At 48.4% G+C, this 24,345-nt stretch overlaps 1 protein-coding gene across 11 annotated transcripts in view; it reads left to right on the top strand.

Annotated features, from left to right (window-relative positions):
- Nucleotides 1–1,995: 1,995 nt before the first annotated feature.
- IL13RA1 (interleukin 13 receptor subunit alpha 1) overlaps nt 1,996–24,345 on the top strand; it is a 78,907-nt gene continuing 56,557 nt past the window's right edge. For 3 of the 11 annotated variants that reach the window (XM_040628740.1, XM_040628732.1, XM_040628725.1), the window contains exons 1-4: nt 1,996–2,164; nt 8,068–8,207; nt 15,258–15,396; nt 17,131–17,251. In XM_040628740.1, the coding sequence (XP_040484674.1) occupies nt 2,080–2,164; nt 8,068–8,207; nt 15,258–15,396; nt 17,131–17,251 (485 nt within the window). In that variant the 5' untranslated portion in view covers nt 1,996–2,079. The remainder of the gene's footprint in view (nt 2,165–8,067; nt 8,208–15,257; nt 15,397–17,130; nt 17,252–24,345) is intronic. The other 8 variants (XM_040628773.1, XM_040628759.1, XM_040628766.1 and 5 more) reach the window with 4 other exon arrangements.

The raw sequence follows: 24,345 nt of genomic DNA, 5'->3' as shown, positions 1-24,345 counted from the left end.
AGTGCCCACGGTGGCACTAAGCCAGTCCCCAGGGGCTCCTGTTCCAAGTGGAGACTTCATAAAGGGCGGATGACATAATCATTTTGGAAATGTTATTATAAACTTATTGTATAATGTTTATAGCAAATGTCAACAAGTGTATGTGTGTGGTGATGGGGGGGGGTCTTAGGTTAGGGAGTGGCTGGCCTATTTGCAGGGGGATTTAGAAATAATAGTAATATCTCTCAGTTCTACCAGCTTCCAAAGTGTTTTCATAAACATTATGTTGTTCAATAATACATGCAGACAAGGATTGATTCTGAACCTTGAACGCAAGACTTATCTAGAGATTCTGTGTAGGCAGGCCTGCCTCCTGGAAGCCTCCTTTGCCCCTTCTCTCCCAGAAGGCGCCCCTTCTTTGTGCCCCCACAGTTCCTTGCCTTTGCCCTTATGAGAGACCCCCACACTGGTGGCAGGTCTTTGTTGGCAAGGCCTGCTTTTAATTAGTGGCTACCACAGCTCCTGGAAGGACAGTGAATATTTATTGAACTCGAGGGCCATAATTCTAAGAGTGAAGCCTTTGTTTCAGATAGGTTAAACACCCCCATGCCTGGAGACTAGGTGTGTTATCAGCATTTTTACTGCTATATTTTTTTGCAACAGATTTCGGGTGTGCACATTGGCTTAATTCAACCCAAATACACCTAGGTTAGTGGGTCTCAACATCCACCCAGACGTGACCCTTTTTGGGGGCTGGTGAGAGAATAATGCCCCTCCCCAAAGATGTCCATGCCCTCGTCCCCGCCAACTGTGAATATGTGACTTTATATGGCAAAAGTGACTCTGTCGATGGGATTCAATAAAGGGTTTTGAGATGGGGATTATCTGGTAGGTCCAATCTAATCACGAAGGTTTTTATTGATGAAAAAAGGCGGCAGGAGGGTCAGAATCAGAGCAGTGACCTGAGCAGTACAGCCAAAGCCAAGGAACCTGGGCCGCCTGGAGATGCTCAACACTGCTTCTCTCTCAGAACCTCCAGAAGAACACAGCTCTGCTCACGCCTCGATTTTGGCCCAGTGAGACTTCTGACCTCCAGAACTCTAAAAAACCCGTGTGAAGTCACCACATGTATGGTAACTGGTTACAGCAGCAATAGGAAAGTGACAGGGGTTCCCGTTCTCCTCCAACCCCAGCCTCATTGACCTTCATTGTCACCCACTTTCTGCATTCAACGGGTGTCCTTCTGACTCACCTTCTGAACCCGTGAAAAAGAAATATGTAGAAAGTTGGTTGTGTGCTTTTCAGAATGCAAGTACTGGACATAGTATGGCATTGTCCTTCACATTTAAAATTTTGCCACCCCACCTCCGCCCAACATTATGTATTACCAGCTTTCCAATACACCTTCCGGCCTTTTCGCCAAGCACGCCCCTGCTAAGTCTCCTCTTGGGTCTTGGGCCCTGAGCCCACCCGGGGAGGTGGGGTTGGGATTAGGAAGGCTGGAGTCAGAGTTTCGAAACGGGCTCAGAGGCCGACGACTGGGAGCCGCTTCTCCGGACTCCCAGGCCAAGGCTCCTTCCCGTCGGTGGTCCTGACCCGGGGCGCAGGGGGGGAGCCCAGCCCCGGCGCGACCCAGGCCCCGCAGGTCTGAGCGCCGCGGCGACGCCGGCCGGGGCTGGCTCGGGCGCGCGGAGGGCGGGACCGGCGGGCGCTGGGGCTGGGCCGCTACGTGCTCGAGGAAGTTCAGTCTGGCCCGAGCCGAGCCGGGGCTCCGGGGCTCCGGAGGGGCCGGGGCGGATCTGCGCGGGGCGGCGGCGGGGCCAGGTGTTGCGCGGCGCGAGGCGCGGGAGGCGCGAGAAGCGCGGGTGGTGGGGGCGCGGGTGGTGGGGGCGGGGGGGAGAGGCCCCGGCGCCCCGCCCCCTCCGCCCGCGCCCGCGGCTGGCGGCTCGGGTTACCTGCGGCGGGTGGGCGGGGCGGCCTTTCCGGTCTGCGCCGGCCCCCAGTCTCCCGGGCGGCGGAGCCGGGAAGTGGGAGAGGGAGCGAAGGAGGCGGAGACTGCCGAGCCCCGCAGCCCGGCCGGGCTCCGAGGAGAGGGGCTGCATGGAGCGGCCGGCGCGGCTCTGCGGACTATGGGCGCTGCTGCTCTGCGCCGGCGGCGGCGGAGGCGGGGGCGCCGCGCCCACCGGTGAGTGCGGCCGCGGGCCCGGGGCGGCGACCGAGGGGGCGGCCCCGGTGGCGGCCGACAGGGGCCGGGGGCTGCGGCGACGGAGGGCGCTGGGGGGGCCGCCTCACGACGCCCCGCGCTCGGGGACCGCAGCCTCCGGCGCCCGGTTCGAGGTGGGGGACCCGGCAGCGACGGGGCGATCCCGGGCGGCGGGCAGCGGGCGGCGGTGACGGCGGCGGAGCTGGACGACGACTCGCCGCCGCACTTCCCTCGCGTGGTCGGGAAGAGCGGAGGAGCCCGGGACCCAGGCGCGGGAGAGAAAAGTGCCCGCGGTGTCGGAGGGCGGCGGGTCGGGACCCGGGCCGTCGCCCGGGAGGGGATGCGGGGGCCAGCAGCCGGCGGCGGGATCGGCGACCGAGGTCCGGGCGAGCCGGGATCGCCCCGGGGCTCCTTGCCGGGGACCTCGCCGGTCGAGTGCGGGGCGGGGGGGAGTTGAAGGGAACTCCTGAAGACCCCGGTCCTCGGAGAAAAAGGACGTGAGGGCCATGGCCTCCTCTGGCGTTCGAGAAATCCGTTTGGGAAACCCGGAGCAGCATCCCGTGGATGCCTTTTTGTTTTCTTTAATGACCCTTATATTTGGAGATAATTTTCGGTTTACAGAATAGTTGCCAAGGTACTCCCGGGAGTTCGCATATACCCCTCACCCTGGGCGGCAACTTTCCATTAATCAACCGGGCAGAGTTCTACCGTGAAAAGTAGAATGACTTCCTCACGGACAGCTCCCGGCTCGAGAGGACTTCTGGCCACGTTGGGTGACGATGGTAGCGCCAAATTTGAGAGGTTTTATTACCATATTGAAAAAACACCCACAATTTGCTTATTGCATTTTCACCAATGTGTTTGTGCTTTGAAACCCAAGTTGAAATGTTGGTTGGGAAATCTTGATGCCCTCTATTGATTCAGTCAACAAAACGTATGCAGTCTGCTCTATGCCAGGCGGTGTTCTAGGGGCTAAGGATGCAGGGGTGAGTGAAACAGACCAAGCCCCTGCCCTGTACAGCTTCTGTGCTATTGTCAGAGTCCCCGGGGTGGGAGTAAACTATCAGGTATGTCAGATGGCGCCAAGTACAATGAAGAAGAACGAAGCCGAGAAGGGGTTTTTCATGATAAATAGGGTGAAGTGCGAAGCCCTTACTGGAAAGGTGGCATTTAAAGGGGAGGAGGCCTGAGGCAGGTTTGAAGTTTCCAGTTAATAATTATTCAGGTGTCTGCTTTGTTTAGCTCTGAGCCAGGCTCTGGGGGTTCTTGTAGAACTTTAGAGTGTAGGGCATAATCCTTGCCGCCCCCCACGTGCCTCCAGTTCAGGTGGGGAGAGCTGATTCCCGTAATCATATGAAGAAGTTCAGTCCAGAGAAGGGAAGGGACTTGTTGAGGGTCACCCCACTCATTAGGCTCTTGATTTTCACCGTCGTGCTCCAACACCTTCCCTCCTACAGACTCCCCCACACACCTGAAACAACAGCTGGCCTTCTAGATAATACCCAGCAACCCCCAACTTAATCAGTTTTGTCTCAGCGGTTCATTGGTAACTTGGTTACTTAGAATGCGGAAACTTTTTTCCCATCAGAAATATTGGTAGAATTGCAAGGAGAAAGAAACAGGGGACTTAAGTTTTAGTGCTCTGACATTTTCCAGCTGTGGGGCTCTGGGCTAGTCATTTCCCCGTGCTCACGTGGCAGTTTTTGAATCTGTAAGTTCTGAGGGCTCTTCCTAGCTCTAATCTTCTCTGTTCATAAAAGTGATTAGGTTACCAGCTCTGTTTCATCTGTTTAGGCTGCTCGCCCACATAGTGGCATGTCTTACTAACCACAACTAGCATTTATATAGTGTTTAATATACTCTGTGCCCCGCAGTGTTCTGAGTTTTTTCTCTTATGTTCTCTTTGAATCTTTACACAGAACCTGTCACAGCACTGCTGTGAGCCCCCCTGAGGTAGCGGAGGCGCGGTGAGGTTGAGAGCCTTGCTCCAGGTCTCGTGTGTTATGGTAGAGTGGAGCGAGGCTTCCAGTCCTGGTGGCCTGACTCCAGAGGTCATGCCCTTGACCACTGTATTCAGTGCCTCCCTCTGTCGAAGGTAGGGAAGTCCTTGGCTGGGAGAGGAGCTGGGCCCCTCCCAGAGTAGCAGGGCAGGATTGGTTGGGACCCATGAACGGATGTACAGGTCATCTGTTATGAAGTGACTGATCGTGTATTGGGGACACGCTTTTCAACTGCCACAGCATGTGGTCCAAACCATAAGCACTCTAGGCGTCCGGAAGAGGCAGAGCTGCGAGGGCTGGTAGTTGCATGGAAGTGGTAAAAACTTGAGCTAGACCTCCAGGATGGGTGGAATTTGAGTGGGTGGAGAAGTTCTTCCTAGGTGGGGGAGAACGGCAGGAGCAGAGACCCAGGAGTGCAGGGGAGAGGGTGCTCCTTTGCGGGCAGCGAGCAGCCCGGTTTGGCAAGAGGGTGTGTTGGCGGAGTCCATCCGGGCCGAAGAGGTTTGTTTGCCCACGGGGGCCCTGAGCGGGGCACAGCGTGAGGGAAATGACAGAGGAGGAGAAGCGAGCAGGGAGACTTGACCGGGTGACAGAAATCACTGGCGTGTAAAGCGACGCAGGGCTCCAGGGTTGAAGATGTCCCCTAGACAGATGTGTTGTGAATGCCTGCTGTCGGGGGGCCATGGCTTAACTGGTGTCAGCCTGCCTCACGGGGCCCAGCAGAACACGCTGGTGTGATTGAACACGCTGGTGTGATTGAGATGATTACGAGAGATGTTGCAAGAAGAAAGGGACAGACATCAATGACTGACGAGATGTAAGGGAAGGAGGCAGTGACTCATATATGACTGTTGTGATTTCCTTAACTTTTCCCGGAATACGCATGCCTCTGCCAGCCCCTGGGTTGGAATGGGAGAGAGCAACACCGAATCTCTAAGCAACATGCCTTATTAGAAAGACCTCCGGCCATGCCAGTGCCTGAGTAGAAGGCGATAGACTCCCTTGAGGTTTGAAGTTGAGTTGGGGGGAGCCACCCACTGGAGTCCCTGCCACCTGCCCATTCTCCCCTTTCGGAAGGCAGTGATCAGCCTCTAAGAAGTGGTTGAAATTAGATGTCTCACTTGCTCTGCCTTACAGGCTGCGGGCACGTACCCGTATCCGATTCACAGACAACCAAAGCAACTGGGGAGAGCTGTTCTGTTTCTTCAGAAAGAAAGTAGAGCTAACATTTACCTAGCACTCGCTCCGGGCCAGGCACTGTTCTGAGCCTTTTATCTTGGTATTAACTCATTTCATCCTCAAAATGACCCTTTTCTGATGTTGTTATTTTCATCCTTGTGTTATACGGAAGAAGACTAGAGCCCAGAGAGGCTAAGTAACTTGCCAGCTAGTAAGTAGCAGAGCTGGGGCCGGAGCTCAGGCAGTCTGGCTCCCGAGTCCACGCTCTTAAGCCTACACTGCACTGAAATTATATTACGTCTCACACGTGAGGAGCTGTCCGAGATCGTCACGAGAACAGTCACCGCTTATTTATGTACATATCTCAAGGTGTTGTACACGTAGACACACGGATTCACATATATTTAAACGTTTGGCGGTTGTATTTAAAGTTTCAGGATGAGTGTGTGTGTGTGCGTGTGTGCGTGCATATTTTAAAGTATAAGAAGTAGAAAAATCTCAAGGGAAATGGAAGGAACCACTGGGGGGCGGTGGAAAGGATGGCAGATAGCCACAAATAGCCAAAAATGCAAACCAATTGGAAGATTTGACTAAAAGGCACCTCAGAACAGATGGGGGAAAAATAAACCCATTGGAGAGATTGGAAATCACACAGGCTATTGTTCTATCAAAATACTGAGGTTAGAAAGTAGATTTTACAAGTCGCCTTGAAAACTGAAGTGTGATGTATGTGAACCATAAATAGGTAACGTTTTTTTCATTATCAGGGCTTTAATTTTTTTTGTGGGGATAGGAAGGTAGGGCGTCAGCAAGTTGGCTGCACTCTGTTTCTGGAAAGTACGGAATAAGGCCGATAAGCCTAAAATAGATGGTAGTCTTCAGGAGGAACAAAGTTGTAATTCTTTTATTATCTATGTATTTATTTATTTTAAGATTTATTTATTTGAGAGAAAAAGAGCCAGGGGCGGGGGGACGGAGAGAGAGGGAGGGAGAATCTCAAGCAGACTCCATGCTGAGCGCAGAGCCCAAAACGGGGCTCTGTCTCACGACCCTGAGATCACGACCTGAGCCAAAACCCAGAGTCCGGCGCTCCACCGACTAAGGCGCCCAGGGTGCCCCGGAACAAAGGTTTTATTAGAGGCTCTATAGCTGACGGATGATTTGTCTTCAGAAGTTTCAGCCGTGTGATGTTAGAAAGACCAAAATGGAGTAGCTGGACTTGCCCGTGATCGCTTCGAATCGAATCTTCGTGTTAGCAGCTGCCCGAGCCGTGGGGGCTTCCAGACGCTAGCGGGGTTTTGATGCGGAGCAGTAGGAATTTTCTGCTTCTGCTGGTCCTGCTGTGGGCTGCTTCTCCCCACAGTTGGGCCTTTGGTCAGCCTTATGGAAAAACGAATGGTACAAGAGTTGGGAAAGAGGGAATGAATATGGAGAGTCCAGGGCCTTTGCAGGCTACTATGAATAAAACTGGCGTTTGGGGACATGCCAGCTATGTAGTGCCCGCGGGGCTCCTCTTTGGGGACAAAAGGAATTTTTTGTTCAGTTAAAGTGGAAGGTAATGGTACAAGTATTTACAGATTATGTAAGAGGCCCAGTGTACTCCAGGGTGTTGGCATAGAGTGTAAAAATACAGCTCTGCGGGTTGACAGATTAAGACATCTGCGGCCTGTAAGTAATTACTAATGATTAAGTTTGCAACGTTGGACTGTTTGGAAGGATTGTGTTTTTTTTTAATTAGTTTAATAAACTTGATTTGGGAATAATTTTCAATTTACAGAAAAGTTGCAGAGATAGGACAGAGTCCGTGTACGTTCCTCCTCTAGTTTCTGGGGGATGATTTTGGTAGTCCTGGTGGCCGGAGCTGTCAGCAAAGTTTGAAATGATGTCTCACTCCCCCAGCCGCCGCTCTGTGTATTGCCCTGTTTTTGGCAGAAGCATGAAAACTACATTCCCCGATGATAGAGCTGGGTCCAAAATAATAGAGTCACTATTTATTTGGTAGAGGCAGTGGTGGGTTTTCTCCAAATGAAACACACTTGTAAGACACTGGTTCAGTTTCTCCTCTTCTCTCCCTTCTTCAGATTAGTCAACACTACAGTCCCAGCTGTTTAGTGTCAGACCTCAGGGGAACAACAAGGACTATTAAATCTTTCTCAGTACTTCTTTGGAAAAGTTATAAAAACAGTTACCAGGTCACGTTAGCAAGCCTGATGAAAGATGTGCTGCTTAAACTCACCCGTAGAGCTGCTGAGATCAAAGTGGCTGTATCGAGTGAGGTGTAGGTCCCAAGCCTAGGGAACCCCAAATTCCTGCAGGAGGGAAACGGCAGTTTACAACCACGCTCTTCCCCGTGTGCGCACCATAGGAGGTAGGTAAGAATGTGGCCTTGGAGGCACACTTTCTGGGTTTGTATCCCAGCTCTGCCATTTGTGAGCTAAGGGACACGGGGCAAGTGACTCAGTGTTCTTGACCTCAGCTACCTCATCTTTAAGATGAGGCCAATAGTCCCTGTCTCGCAAGATGGTTGTGAGGAGCCGGGGACCAGTGTGGAGAGTTCTTAGGACAGTGCCTGGCTCAATAATGTTAGCTGTTGTTCACTCAGGTTTATTATTCTGGGCCTCTAGGACTGGGAGGAATGGCTTACATGGTCCACTAAAAACACTGGTGGGTGTTGATCAGTTTCTTTCTTGTGCTTGATTTGAGCAGATACTCAGCCACCTGTGACGAATTTGAGTGTTTCTGTTGAAAACCTCTGCACGGTCATATGGACATGGGATCCTCCAGAGGGAGCCAGCCCGAATTGCACCTTACGGTATTTTAGTCATTTTGACAACAAGCAGGATAAGGTAAGCGTTCTGGAACGTATTGCATTGATGAGGTAAAGTGAACGCTATGAATTGGAGCCAAGAATAAACGGAATTCTAATCTTACTTCAAAGTGGGAATTTTGTTTTGGGTCGTGTCCCAGTTGTACCTGGGAAAATGACTGCAAAGACTGTTGGAAAAAAACTGAGCATTTAAACATTTGAAAATATTTGCTCATTATCTGATAATCAAATGCACTGAGATTACTCTGTTAGGAAATACCAGATATCTTTTATCTACTAGGCACTCAACAAATAATTATGTTAAAATGTGTTCCTGTGTTCCTGCCTGGGGCCTCGTATGTAGACCACACTTCCAGGTTCTCAGGGAGCTTTCACGTTCACCGTCTCGCTGACAGCGTGCACGCAGATAGGCAAGAACCATGTGATACCAGAGTAAATGGCCACACGGCAAGTGAAAAAATAAGACGTCCGTGGCAGATAGGGTTGCCTAGGTTTCCCGATGCCTGAGGAAAAATGAGGGGAACGTTCAGCCTCCCAGGCACATGTGGTCAACTGGCATGAGTGAGTTTTTGTTAACAGGATTGGATCCTTTCAGATTCTTTATGATCGTCTTATTCAACGGAATTTTTGCTCAGGCCTGATTGGTTTGTAGCCCCTTCTAATTGACAGGTTCTTCAAAGCATCAGATCATCTGTCCAAAACTGTTTTTTTTTTTTTATCTCTATGCCTTCTTTCAGTGAGGGGAGAGGTCAGGGACTTTTGGGGTTGACTTTGTCCAGGACTGCGAGGAGGCTGAATGAGGAGTCGTTGCTAGTGACAGGGCTTTGGCTCATTGCATTGCGAGATCGTCGGGTTCACGCAGCTCGGTGGCACGGGGAGTCAGGAGAACTCGGTTCTAGTTGGCAGACCCCTCAGCTGTCTCTGTGGCCTGGGTAAGTTGCCTAACCTCTCTGAGCCTTAGGGTCCTGCCGTGTAAAGTGTGGCTCTCCTCACTTCCCTGGCTTGCTGGGACACGACAAATGTATGTGAAAGCTTAATAAGGTGAGGCTGGAAAGGGTTCTTCCTCTTGCGGGAAACTTGCTACTCCGCCTTTCTTGCCCCTTTTCTGCTGAGGTGTTAATTATGGCTCAGGTGTTCACTGAGAAAGAACTGAGTCTCCTCAGAAGTATTTGCATTTTATTTATTTTTAATTTTCGTTAAGATTTATTTATTTATTAGAGAGAGAAAGAGTACAGTGGGGAGGGGCAGAGGGAGAGGGACAGAGACTATCAAGCAGATTCCCTACTGAGCGTGGAGCCCAACAGGGGACTCAGTCCCAGGACCCCGAGATCATGACCTGAGCCAAAATTAAGAGTCGGCTGTCTAACCGACTGAGCCACCCAGGCACCCCAGAAGTATTTGCATTTTAAAGGAGGTTCTCTAAACCAGAATAGACATTTTTCCAAAGAAGATGTCCAGATGGCCAACAGACACGTGAAAAGATGCTCAGCATCACTCATCGTCAGGAAGATACAAATCAAAACCACAATGAGGGGCGCCTGGGTGGCGCAGTCATTAAGTGCCTGCCTTCGGCTCAGGGCGTGATCCCGGCGTTCTGGGATCGAGCCCCACATCAGGCTCCTCCACTAGGAGCCTGCTTCTTCCTCTCCCACTCCCCCTGCTTGTGTTCCTTCTCTCCCGGCTGTCTCTGTCAAATAAATAAATAAAATCTTTAAAAAAAAAAAACTACAATGAGATAAATCATCTCATCCCTGTCAGGATGGCTAGTATCAAAAAGACAAGGAATATCGAGGCCCTAGGCTGGCTCAGTCAGTGGAGCATGCAACTCTTGGTCTCAGGGCTGTAACTTTGAGCCCCACATTGGCTGTAGAGATCACTTAATAACAAAATCTTAAAAAAAAAAAAGGACAAGAAATGTCAAGTGTTGGCGAGGCTGTGGAGACAAGGGAACCCTCTTGCACTGTTGGTGGGAATGTAAATTGGTACAGCCACTATGGAAAAGAATATGGAGGTTCCTCAAAACATTAAAAATAGAACTACCCTATGCTCTAACAGTTCCACGTCTGGGTATTTACCAGAAGAAAATGAAAACACTCATTTGAAAAGATATACTCACCCCTGTGTTTATTGCAGCGTTATTTATGATGGCCAATTTCCAATAGCCAAGGGATAGAAGCAACAACCTAAGTGTCCATTGATAGAGGAATGAATAAAGAAGATGTGGTATATATTGTATATATCATATATAATATATAATATTACTTAGCCATTAAAAAAGAATGAAATGTGGCCATTTGTGACAACATGGATGGAACCAAAGACAAATACCGTAACATTTCGCTCATGTGGAATCTAAAAAACAAAAGGAACAAACAAAACCAAACAGAAACAGATTCATAGAAACAGAGAACAAACTGGTGGTTGCAGGGGATGGGGGGGATGGGTGAAGTAGGTGAAGGGAATTAAGTCATACAAACTTCCAGTTAAAAAATAAATAAGTCACAGAGATGAAAAGTACAGCATAGGGAATATAGCCAATAATATTGTAATAACTTTGTGTGGTGACAGATGGTAACTAGACTTACCGTGGGGATCACCGAGTAAGGTATATAAATGTCGAATCACTATGTTGTGCACCGGAAACTAATATCACATTGTAGGTCAGTTATACTTCACTTGAAAAAAGCAAACAAACAGAAAAAGAGACGCTCTCAACGCAGAAGCCTGTAATACTTTCAGGAGTTGAATTCCCCTTTTTACACGGTTGGCTTCCTCTTGTTCCTGAGGAGGGGCCGTAGGCATCTGGATTCTTGGTGGCAACTTTTCTAGTTCAGCCTCGAGAAATTCTGGGCAAGACCTTTAAGTCCTTCGCCTAAGTATCTCATTGAAACTGAGAAGTCACCTTTTTTTTCTAACAGGTCCACGTTCATTAGCCAGCCGAACCCACCCGAGGATTGATCTGGTAGACATGGTGGTAATCTAGCCTAGAAATGGGGCTCATTCCACGGTATAGATACAGAAATTTAGACTTGAAAGTAACTTGAGGAGGCAGTGGAATTAGACAGAATTGGGTTTGAACATTTGTCTCTTCCCCTTTCGGAGGTGTGTGACCCTGAGCAAGTCACTTAACCTCTCTGAGCTTCCATTTCCTTGTTTGTAAAATGCTGCGGTAGGACCTACTTCGTGTGAAGGGTGCGTATATTCGCGGAGATGATGTTTGTAATGTGCCTGGCGCCATGTTAACGTTGAATAGTCGTCAGCTTTTATTATCATTATTATTATTGTCAGGTTGAATCACGTGAAATTGTTGCTTCTTTAGGTCATGTGGTTCAACCTAATATCACCCTCCATTTTGCCTCTGAAGAGACCAGATAGAGACCGCGAAGGGTGACCGCTGCCTCAGGCCTGCTCCTTTATATTCCAGCCATTTGACAGTGCTGATGGCTGTCCGTGCTGCACTCGTGATAAACACAGATTATCCCTCCGAGTCAATGATGGGAGATTGCCTGGCTAACCTTTTGAAGTTTACAATCCTGAGGCTGACGGTGAACGGCAGGAGTGATTTCCCTTTCCCCTTTGCATCCTTTTTTTTTAAATTTTTTTATTTATTTGACAGAGATGGAGACAGCCTGCGAGAGAGGGAACACAAGCAGGGGGAGTGGGAGAGGAGGCTCATAGCGGAGGAGCCTGATGTGGGGCTCGATCCCAGAAGGCGGTGATCACACCCTGAGCCGAAGGCAGACGCTTAACGACTGAGCCACCCAGGCGCCCCCTCCCCTTTGCATCCTTTGGACAAAGCATTACCCTCATCAGACAGAACTGGGGCGTCTATGCTTTGAAGGGTATTGAAGTAGTGGCTTTCAGATCGTTTGTACATATTAGGGGGGCTTATGCAACCATCTAACCCTCCTGAGTCGCTAAATGAGATAAACCCTTGAGGTCACTTTCAATCTTCAAATTGGAGGATCATGAAAAGGAGAGCTGGGGACTCATGGATGATTTTTTCTGAAATACAAGGTTAGTTTTAAGTGGCTGTCCGCCACCATTGTTTTAGCAGTATCTACTAGTTTCCCAATCCTGCAAGCAGAAGGAGGATCTGGCATCAAGTTTTGTTTTTGTTTTTGTTTTTTGGCTTGTTGTTGTTAAAAGACTGTTGATCCCTGTGCTTTGGCATCAGATTAGATCTCTTTCATCACCCAGAGAAAACAAGTCTCAGTAGGTGAATAAATTAAAAAGCGGTTGTTCTATCCAGGCATCCAGAGAGGCAGAAGCTGAGGCTGACCCCTTTGGTCTCTGGAGAAAGGAGTCTGGAACTGGGAAAGGTGTGATCCAGCCAAATGAACATTGGTCCTGAGGGGAGGGACCAGTTCAGGACTCTGGCCTTGGTTTTTGATAAATTTTCGAAGAAGCCCAGATTCCCCCAGGGGTGGAGCATAGTGTCATATAGCAGCTACCAGGGGAATGAGTCACCACGGCTGAAAGTCACTGGGAGCCATCAGCTGTACCTCATCAAGATCTGCTGGGAGGGATTTAGTTCCTTGTCTGATAGGTGCTGGACTCGGTGATCATGGACAGTTGGGGTGTCTACTTTTTTCATGCCAGTTTAATGTTATTGACCTTAAACTTTGCAAGAGATTGTTTTTAAAGATTTTATTTATTAGAGAGAGAGAGAGAGAGTGCACAAGCAGGGGGCGTGGCAAATGGAGAGGGAGAAGCAGACTCCCCACTGAGCAGGGAGACTGATACCGGGCTCGATCCCAGGACCCTGGGATCATGACCTTAGCTGAAGGCAGACGCTTCACCAACTGAGCCACCCAGGCGCCCCTGAAAGAGAGTTTTATTATTTTGTTTTTCCGCCTACTGTCTCTTTTCTGAGTTATTATTTGTATGCCCCAAGGACAAGGTTCAGATTAAGTACTAAAGTATTTTTTTAATTTAAAAAATTCAATTATCATAAAAATCTTTGTGTAATAAAATTCTTCAACCCTCTCACTGGAATAATATCTAATATAATAAGAGAACTGGGATTTTTACCATGATGATTCTAATTTATGGCATTTAACCATACATGTTCCCCCTGGTATCTTCAAAGGACAGAGGCAGCTTCCAAACAAGAATTATCGAGGATCTCTGGGTCAGGGTGGCTCCTTCAGGGGTCTGTGGGACTTGAGTTTGGTAAAATTGTGACGGTGAAATTTGCACTTGGAATTTTCTTGCTACCGTTTACCGTGATCTGGGACTGGTCTGCACTTTCACAGGCTGAGAACCCTCATTTCCTCAGCACACATTCATCTCTCAAGGGCCAATTCCTTACTTTGCCACGAGAACGATCACGGCGAAAAAGCATTCTAGAAAGCTTTCTGTTGGCATAACTGGTGTGTTCCATCCCTGCAGGCAGCAACTATACAGAAAGCCAAATGATAAACAGGTTTCTTGTGAAGGATTCAGAAATTAGTTGTGAAAATGTACTTGGCTAAGAGTAGCTAGACATCTCACTGAAGGTAGGCGGTGGGACAGAAGTACTCATGTCCATGGGGCCAAATCCCCCTCTTTTCTCCCTGCCAGAAGCTTGCTCACGCACCTTTCTTTGTCTTTTCTTCAGGGCTGAGCAGCTGGCTCCCTTTTCAGAGTGCTGTCTTGCCTGGGCCTAAGAGCTATTCAGTCTCTCTAGCGAGATTTTTTTCATGTCTTTGCTGTGATTCATTCATTGTTGGTTTGCTCGCTACCTCGCTGAGGGCATCCTTAAGTCTTGGTTTTGGAAGTATCTCGCAGTTGCTCTCATGCTCCACTGACAGCAGGCCTGCGACATGGCGGAGTAGCTCCTTGGGGGAGCCGATAGAGGTAAATGTGACAGATTTTCCACTTCACAGCCGTCAGTAGGTACGTAGAAGGAAACGCTATCTCCAACTTGAGTCAGAAACCATTGCAAAACAGGAAGCTCCTTGGAGCCCTGATTAAAAGCGGCTTCATTCTTAATTATTCCGTCAGCTTGGGAAAATGTTAATTTCCTAAAGAGCCCTCTAATCTCATTATTCTAAAGCGTAATGACCAGATGTGTGATTTACATCTGTATGCTGTCTGTAAGTTGGCTTTCTGTAGTTCCACAAAGCCCATCTACTTTCCAGAATAAGAGTGTGGGATAGTCAGTGCATATAACAACGCTTAAATAGGTTAAGCGTTTGTGGGAGGTAGTCAGAAAGGTCAAACAGTACAGAAAGATGTTTAATGAAAAGTCTCTCTTTGGTCCTCAGGCCCTCCTCTACTTTCTAGCCTCAGAGGTGACCAGGGTTACTGGATTCTTAAAGCACTTTTCCCCTTGATCTTGATAGTATACTGCATCTAGTTAGGAAGTGAATTTTTTTAAAAGATTTCTTTATTTATTTTGAGAGAGAGAGGGAGGGAGAGAGAGGGAGCACAGGGAGGAGGGGCCGAGGGCCAGGGAGAAAGAAACCCAAGCCAACTCCGGGCTGAGCATGGAGCCCGACTCCAGGCTCAGTCTCATGACCCTGAGATCACGACCCTGAACCAAAACCAAGAGTCAGACGCTTAACCGACTGTGCCACCCAGGCGCCCCTAGGAATTGAATTTTGATAATCTTATTGTGTTTCCTTTCAAACTGCTTTTAGACAGTTGATGTGTTAGCATGGTAGGTTTGATAGTAAATGTTGTGATGTTTATACGTTTAAAATGTGGGAAATTGTCTGTTATCCATACCAGGATTTCACAGCGGTGCCACCACTGACATTTGGCGCGGGATCCCTCTTTGCTGTCGGGGGAAGGGAGGCTCTCCTGTGCACTGAAGCGAGTTCAGCAGCATGCTTGGTCTCTACCTGCTAGACGCTGGTAGCAGCGCCCTCCTCAGTTGTGACGGCCAGACTCGTTCCCGGGAAGGGGGGGCGGCGGGGAGAGCAAAATCACCTCGGGTTGAGAGTCACTGATCTATGCCATCTGTCATCTGATAACCTTCCTTTTTTTCCCCCACAGATTTGAACATGCTATTGTTTTATTACCTAAGTGTATTGTTGTATGTTTGCTAGAACAATGCTTTTTTACAATTTCCTAACCTTAGAAAATTGCTCCTGAAACCCATCGTTCAAAAGAAGTGCCCCTGAACGAGAGGATTTGTCTGCAAGTGGGGTCCCAGTGCAGCACCAATGAAAGTGACAATCCTAGCATTTTGGTGGAGAAGTGCACCCCGCCCCCGGAAGGTAACAACCGAAAGCACTGTTTGTTGGTACTTGGGGGATAAATGCAAATTATCCATATGTTTATGTTCAGTGTTCGTTAATTCATTCAATTTTCAAATAATTGCCGAGTCTGAGAAGTTCTGGGCACGCGTAGTAGGTGATAAATACGAGGACGTCCCTGCCTTCGAGGTGCTCACGACTTCAATAACTGTGCCTCAGAGTTCTGTAGCATTTAACAATTGGCATGTGATAGACACACATATACACCCTTCCCTAAATTGAGCCTCAGAAGCTTATCTTGGGAAGCGAGCAAGGCATGGATTAGTACCCTGATCCATTTTATGAGGAGGAAGGGAACTGAGTGGGTTGCTGTAGGTTTCAGATTACAGGTCCAGTGCCTTAAAAAAATCCAAAAAACTATCTTCCTCATTGGATAGAAAGATTAGCTTGATATACAAGATGTTAGGAAAGGAAAATAGGCCTGCTGGCGTGGCTCCAGTTCAGGACGAGCCCTAGGAAAAGCTGTCACGTAGTCAGGTTGGTCATGGTGGCCCACCCCTGTCCCCTTCCCGCCCATCACCCAGTTCCTTCTGGCACTTGGGTTGCGAGCAGGAAGGAGATTATACTGATGAAGGGCAGGGCTCCCGGAGCCCAGATGTCCAAGTTTAAGTCCCAGCTTTGCCAACTAATAGCTGCAGGACCTTCAGCAGATGACTTCCCCCCTACCCGCTTCTTTCCTCATCTGTAAAATGGGGTTCATGGTAGTACCTGTCTCCCCAGACTGTGGAAACGATTACGGAAGTCAGTACGGGGGACGTGCTTAGAATAGCACCCGGGGAAGAGCAAATGCAGGATATGTATCATCTCTTAATCCCATGTTGCCCCTTGTTTGGAGGGTCCCATCTCTCCCACTTCCAAACCTTAGCGCTATGTGGCCTGTTCTCCAGGCCATTCCTTCTCCCTGCCTTGCACGGATCAAAAAGTCCCATTTGTAGAATTATAGAATTCAGTACTGCCACGAGGCTGGGAGCCTGGTTTAAAACAACTTACCTCCCCCATTCGCATTTCTTTAGAAGTTTAATAAATAATCTGAAAAGGCCTAAATCGTGTTATGACAGTAAAATGGTTGATGATGCCTCCAGATAATACCCCTTTAAGAATCCTGACATGATGCCTTAACTCAGGAGACTTTATTAAGGTAGAGATTTCAGATGATAAAGACGATATGGCTCCTAAAGTCTTAACACACAGTAAACAACTACCAAGAGCTGTATTAATGCTCACTTTCCCCCAGATTGCTTCAGGAGAAATGTGTGTTTAGTCTTTAAAACAAGATGTGTTAGTATTGGTCAGAAAACAAGAAGGTAAGTTTTAACTCAATAGACTTGTTTTCTTTAAAGACAGGTAGATATATGGGTTGTTTGCGTTTCCACATTCATTTAGGAAACGCCATACTCACTTCCTACCATTGAAATGGTACTTGACCTTGAAATTCTCTCTCCAGTTAGGAATACAAAGTTAGGGTCCCTCAGTGATAGGAAAGATATTTGCTTGGGATCTGGAGGTGAGAGAGAAAGTTGTAACGAGTTAGAGTTGGGTTTTCTCCATCCTGGGTGCCTTCTGGGTAAAATGGGATGAGAGATGAGGGGTTGGCTTCGCGGCAGAGTGCTCTCACCATCCCTCGTGCCCCAGCGGGGTTGGTGGGTTTGTCTGACAGGGAGAGAAGCATCCTAAACCCTCGGCTGGCTGTTCTAGGTGATCCTGAGTCCGCGGTGACTGAGCTGCAATGCGTTTGGCACAACCTGAGCTACATGAAGTGTACTTGGCTCCCCGGACGGAAGACAAGTCCTGACACCAACTATACCCTCTACTATTGGTGAGTGTGTACAGGAGGCGTGCGGGGGAAGGACTGGCTGTTTGGGGAGCATTGGGATCTAACCTACTTAAAAACCGAAACCGAGAAAAGAACAACCTGGTTTTGGGGCTTTGTTTGTCATTTTTTTTTAAGATTTTATTTATTTATTTTGAGACAGAGAGCACGAGTGCACGGGTGGGGGGGGCAGAGGGAGAGAGAAAGTCTCCAGCAGACTCCCTGCTGAGCGTGGGGCCCAATGCGGGGCTCCAACTCACCACCCCAAGATCATGACGTGAGCAGAAACCAAGAGTTAGACGCTTAACTTACAGAGCCACCCAGGTACCCCCTATTTGTCGTTATTTTTAATTGAAGTATAAACGTACAATGTGATGTTAGTTTCGGGTGTACAGCGTAGCGATTCAGCAGTTCTTTACATTACTCAGTGCTTCTCACAATAAGCGCAGTCGTCACCTGTCAGCACCACGTTATTACAACATCACTGACTATATTGCCTGTGCTGTGCTTTTCATCTCCCTGACTTATTTTATAACTGGAAGTTTGTGCCTTTTATTCCCTTTCGTCTGTTTCACCCGCCTTCCACCCACCTCCCCTCTGGCAGCCACCAGTTTGTTCTCTGTATTTAAGAGTGCGTTTGTTTGTTTGGTTTTTTAGATGCCACATAGGGGTTGGGATCATATGGTATTTGCGACTTATTTCACTTAGCGTAACACCGTCTAGGTCCATCCGTGTTGTTGCAAATGGCAAGATCTCATTTTTTTATGGCTGAGTAGTATTCCATTGGGTATATATACCACATATTGTTTTTACAAACTCAAGACGATGGGCAGTTTGCTTCAGTGGAAGGTGCACCTGCTTTTGGTGTCTTCATTCTAAAAATATCTTTAAAAATTAGCTGTAGATCCACAGGATGTTGCAAAAAATATACCGGGAGATCCCAGTGCTCCCTTCGTGCAGTTTCTCCCAAAGGTAACATGGTCTATAACTAGAAGGCAGTATCAAAACCAGAAAGTTGCTGTGGTTACAATCCACCCACCTTATTCAGATTTCACCAGTGTCACATGCACTTATGTGTATGAGATGTGTGTGTGTGTGTGTGTGTGTGTGTGTGTAGTTCTATGTAATTTTATCACGTGTATAAATATAGAATAGTTCCATTACCACAAGGATCCCCTGAGTTACTATTTTATGCCCAAACCCTCCTCCCTTCTGCACCCCCCCCCCGCCTTCCTCTCCCCCAAATCTCTAACCTCTGGCAATTACTGATCTGTTCTCCATCTCTATATTTTTGTCATTTCAAGAATGTTACTAGAATAGACACAGCATATAACTGTTTGAGGCCAACTTTTTTTTTAAACTCTGCATAATACCCTTGAGGTCCCTCCAAGTTGTTGTATCAGGAGTTCATTTTTTTTTTTATTCTGTGGATGTGTGCCAGTTTGTTTAAACATTTATTCATTAAAGGATAGCTTGGTTGTTTCTAATTGTTTGCAGCTATGAACAAAGCTGCTAAAAATACTCATGTTCAGGTTTTTCTGTGAGCATAACTTTTCATATCTCTGAAAGAAATGCCCAGGAGTGCAATTGCTGGGTCACATGGTAATTGCATATTTTGTGTCATAGAAAACTGCCAACTATTTTCTAGAGTGGCTGTACCATTTTACATTCCCACCAGCAATGTATGAGTGATTGGTATCTACGTTTAAAAAGGAAAATGATATCATGCCCAGGGATAAAAAGTAAGTTGACTCAACACCTGAAACTAATAGAACATTGTATGTCAACTCTACGTTCACGACAACAACAAAAAAACTAAGGAACTGATGAGAAAACAACTATGAAAAAAAAGTAGGTTAGCTCCCCACAAAATAACATATCTGAGATTTGTAAGCACATCCACAAAATTTGTTCAATTTCTAAATTAATCTTTAAGCATTTCCTTTCCTTTACAGCCTAGAATTATTAGCAGCAGAACAAGGAAGAAAGGACCAGGTTAATCAGTTCAATTCAGTAAGACTTTATTTGGCACACATTGTGGGTAAAGCACTGAATAGGCAGCAGAGATAAGAAACATGGCCCTTTGCTCATAAAGCTGAAAAGATAGAGGGGGAGAGACAGCAGCCAGCACAATGACCGGTATAAAAATAACCGTGTATGATGAAGGCTAGCAGAGGCACCAGCTCTCCTTAGAATTAGGGGAGGGCTTGGGGGGTGGCAGGGCAAGGCTAGGGGGCTCAGATGAAAGGGGTGGACTGCACACTGCGGGGGGGGGGCGGTTCTCGGAGCAAGGACGCTGGGGAAGAGCAGTGAGGAAGGGGCCTGTTCCGTCTCTGTGATACCAGGCTGGGGCTGCGGGAGAGCTCGCGTGGGCAACGTGCTCTCCACATGGCCTCGTCCCTCCTTCTGTCCTTCACGGACACTGCCTCTGAGAGAATGGGGTGCGGAGGGCCGCCTCCAGGACTTCCGAAACTATAGGATCAACATGGCCTTGGCTCCCGGAATGTCCATTTTGCCCAATGATGTGATGAGACGTACTTCGGGGGTCTCGGGGCGCTCTGCGTATCCCGGACTAGAGCCCAGGAATCACAGGCCTCTCTGGCCAGCCCCCTGCAGCTGTGCCCGGGGCTTTGCCCGTGCTCCCCTCGCCTGCTGCGCGGGGCTCCCCACCAAGCCCGCCTGGGAAGCCCGACGGCACTGAGAGGCGCTGAGATTGTGTGGTTCGGTCTCGAGGGTTGTTTTTTCTCCCGAGATAAACAATCCTCATTTGAGGTTTTGTAGTTTCACTTGCCCACTTGTGGTACTTGTTTCTCCTTTCATTAAAGCCCTGCAGTGGCTCCCTGGTGGCCTTGGGATGCAGTCCAAACTCCTCGGGCGCTCCGGACAAAAGCCCTCTCTGACCTGGCTCCTTCCGCCCCGTCGGGCCTCAGCCTCCTCCTCCTCCCTCTGCACCTCCGCCCTCTCGCATCCCACCGCGCCCAGCGCCTTTCAGTTCCTCAAACAGACCCTTCAGACACTCGAACGGAACAGTGGCAGCACGCCTTGTCCCCTCGCAGCGCAGACCTCGTCCTTTCACCTGGACGCCTCTGCTTTGCGCTCAGCTCAGCTCAGATATCACTTCCTTCCAGAAAGCCTTCCTTGACCTCTCAAATCTAGATACGTGCTGGGTCATCCTGTCCCAGAGTACCTTGCACTTTCCTGTGTCACAGTACTGAGCACATTGTGTTGTCACTTCCTGTTTACTCAGCGGTAACCCTCCCCGGGCTGCCATCTCCCTTGAGAGCAGAGGCTGTGTCTTGTTACCCTCAGTGACACATGGTAGCGGCTCCAGAAATAAGGTTGCAATGCGTGGTAGGATCCAAAGCTTAGAGAACATTCGGGATTCGCGTGAGGACTGAGGTGGGGTAAGCAACTCAGGAGCATTACAGTCCCGGAGTAAAAAGAGAGCAGGACCGAGTCGGTCAGACTCCCCCAAAGAATTGCTAGTGAAGGGGCCAGAGAACAAAGCCTTAAAAGGAGTAGCCTGGCTTTCTGATGTTACAGTGAAGTCTGGGGAGAGCTGTCAGTACAGGCTTTTAAGATGTCTTAGAAGCTGGTAGCCTCCCTGTGTTTATTATGCTGTTAACGCCTCGCTTTCCCTGGAGTTGTTACTGGTAAAGTCACAGGGAAAGCCTTTACAGTCTGTGTCTATAGGAGGTGCGGGGGAAGGAAGGAAAAGCATGAAAACCATCCCTCCTTCCATGGCCGCCTGTGCAGGAAAGTAATCCGGATATAGGAGTCAGCGGGGTGCTGAAGGCGAGCAGTGGCCCAGGCCTTGGAGTTCTGCACCGAAGATAGGGAAGTGCCTCGAGGCGTGTGCTATTACAAAACAAGGCTTTGTGCCAATTGCAAAACCTGTGCCCCTTCTGGGTGAATAAATTATAAAAAAAAATTGGACCCACCAATTGAAACAGGCATTCTTTTTCCTCTGGGTTGAAATATTCCTCTTCCTCTGGGCCGATGCAGCATCTTGCCAAAGCTGAGAGCAGGTGGTACTTGGGCTGCTATCAGCCCTCAGTTGATGCCTCTATGCAGAGTATAACCTGCAGCCATTGGAGGTGGCTCACGAAGCCATCCCAAGATGGATCCCTGGTGCCCGAGGGGGCGGGTGTCAGGGACATGACTTCCCGTCATGCGTGTTCCCATCATCGGTCATCAGCGTGGTCTCTTTCTGTAGTACGACCTGTGCTGTCCGATACGGAAGCCACAGCTCCCCTGTGACTACTTACATGTGAATTGGAGTTAATTAAAATTAAGTTGAATGGAAACTTCAGTTGCTCAGTCTTACTAGTCACTTTCACACGTGGCTAGTGGCTCGTGCCTTGGACAGCACAGACAGCGAACATTTCTGTAATCCCGGAAAATTTCCTTGGACAGTGCTGGTTACAGATTCTCTAGGCCTCTATCCTCAGCACTCGCAGCTTATTCTTCTAACAGATTATTCTGTTAAATGGGCATGGTAATATTAGTGCTACCTCTTAAGGGCTGTTATTGGGTGAAAAGTGTTTGGAGCTGTGCCCAACTGCTAACACAGAGTAAGCGATCGGTGCATGAGAGCTGTATTGTTTTTTTTATTATTCATCCCCACTCCCTTGTAGATGTAACCGGTACGCATCAGTGGCTTCTTCCCCCACTTGGAAGAATTAGCAGCTAGTCCTTACCTCCTCTGTCCCTGCCCTCCCCTAGGACAGATCCCTTCCAATCAAAACCACAAAAGAAAGGCAGTTCGTTATCAAGCTCGTTCATTATCAAGCACTTGGAATTGGTTTAGGTACCAGTTTAAATCATGTCAAACCAACTGCCAGAGACTGTTTCCCTTCTCCCCAGTTAGAAACCGGAGTCACTTTGAAGCCCCAGGGCAATGACTTGTGGTTCTGCAGGGCTAGTCTGGCATTGAAAGGAGCCTGACCTTAATAGCTACAGACTAGGGGCGCCTGGGTGGCTCCGTCACTGAAGCATCTGCCTTCAGCTCAGGTCATGGATCCCAGGGTCCTGGAATGGAGGCCCACATTGGGTTCCCTGCTCAGCGGGGAGTCTGCATCTCCCTCACCCTCTGCCTGCCACTCCCCCAGCTTGTACTCTCTCTCTCAAATAAAGTCTTAAAAAAAAAAATAGCTACGGACTAACTCTGCCAATGAATTTAAGGGAATTTCTTACCACGTTAATCATCTTCACAGTTGGGGAAATTGTCTTTAAATCTGTCCATTTCCTCCTTATGTCTATAGTGTGATTCTGTGCGGGATTTTGGTGTCTGCATCTTCGCAGGAAGCACCTGAAAGCCTTCTGGCTCAAGGTCTTATCTCGTATTTCGCAAGAAGTCCCCAGAAGTTGTCTGTTCAAAACCCAGTATTTCCCCTTTTTTATTTTGTCCAAATTACAACAACAACGAAAATTTTTTTTTAATTTCTTATCCGGGGTCCATGAGAGTTTGTGAAACACCCAAGGTACGGAAGTGAAAAAGGAATCTTAAGGATTGCCCATTAGAGAAGTTCCTTTCACTAGTTGAAAAAAATTAATTTTCTGCCTAGGTTTTTTTTTTTAAGTTATGTAACAGAAGTGTCATAAATTTCTTCTGTTTCTGTTTCTGGGTGTGGGTGGAAAACATTCCAGGCCTGTCTGATCTAAAAACTGGCCATGGCACTAACTTAGTTTCTAAGACTGTATTCATTCATGAACCACAGGGGCCTAAGCTAGGAGAAAAACTTTATGTACCATCTCTTAAGGGACAAGAGCATTTTCTGTATTTTTTTAAAAGATCTTATTTATTTATTTATTTATTTGAGAGAGAACACAAGCAGGGGGAGCAGCAGAGGGAGAGGGAGAAGCAGGTTCCCCGCTGAGCAGGGAGCCCCATGTGGGGCTCCATCCCGGGACCCTGGGATCATGACCTGAGCCAAAGGCAGACGCTTCACCGACTGAGCCACCCAGGCGCCCTGCATTTTCTGTATTTAAGTATCTCTTTGCATAGCCTTTGAAGGAGTAAATACATTAGATCTGAGTTTTGAGGTTTGTTTTTAAAGATTGCATTTTTGTAGAGAAGTTTTAGGTTTACAACAAAACTGAGGGAAAGGTACAGAGATTTCCTGTATACCCTCTGCCCTCACAATTCATGGCCTCCCCCATTATCTGCATCCCCCACCAGGGTGGTACATTTGTCACAACCGATGAACCTACATTGATACATCCTAGCCACTCGAAGTCCATACTTTACCTTCAGGCTCCCGCTTGGTGTCATCTATACTGTGGGTTTGGACAAATGGATAATGACGCGTGTCCATCATTATAAGCTTGTACAGAGTATTTTCATTGCCCTAGAACACCTCTGTCCTCCGCCTGTTCACGTTTCCCTCCGCAACCCCTGCAGCCACCGATCCTTCATTGTCTCCACGGTGCTGCCTTTTCCAGAGCGTCCTTGGGTCGGAATCCTACAGCATGCAGCCTTTTCAGACTGAGTTTTTTCTTTTTTTTTTTTTTTTTTTTAAGGTTTTATTTATTTATTTGACAGAGATAGAGACAGCCAGCGAGAGAGAGAACACAAGCAGGGGGAGTGGGAGAGGAAGAAGCAGGCTCATAGCGGAGGAGCCTGATGTGGGGCTCGATCCCATAACGCCGGGATCACGCCCTGAGCCGAAGGCAGACGCTTAACCGCTGTGCCACCCAGGAGCCCCCAGACTGAGTTTTTTCACTTAGTGATACGCATTTACGTTTCCTCCGTGCCTTTTCCTGGCTTGATACCTTTTTATCCGGTGCTGAAGAATAGTCCATTGTCTGGCTACAGCACAGTTTATCCACCTACTGAAGGATATCTTAGTGCTTCGGAGCCTTGGCGATGATGAATAAAGCTGCTGTGTAAACATTTGCGTGCAGTGTTTCGCGGGGACGTGAGTTTTCAACTCCTTCAGGGAAATACCAAGGAAAGACTACCAGACTCTGCCCCAAAGTGGTTGTAGCATTTTCCATTCCCACCAGCAGCGACGGAGCAGTCCTGTCGCTCCACGTCCTCCCCGGCCTTTGGTGGTGGCACGGCTCTGGATTTTGGCCGTTCTGATAGGTGTGTAGTG

Source organism: Ursus maritimus (assembly GCF_017311325.1).
Source record: "Ursus maritimus isolate PB19 chromosome X unlocalized genomic scaffold, ASM1731132v1 scaffold_X1, whole genome shotgun sequence".
Classification (NCBI taxonomy): Eukaryota; Metazoa; Chordata; class Mammalia; order Carnivora; family Ursidae; genus Ursus; species Ursus maritimus.
Note: the sequence above shows the minus strand (reverse complement) of the source record. Positions and strands in the feature narration are given on the sequence as shown.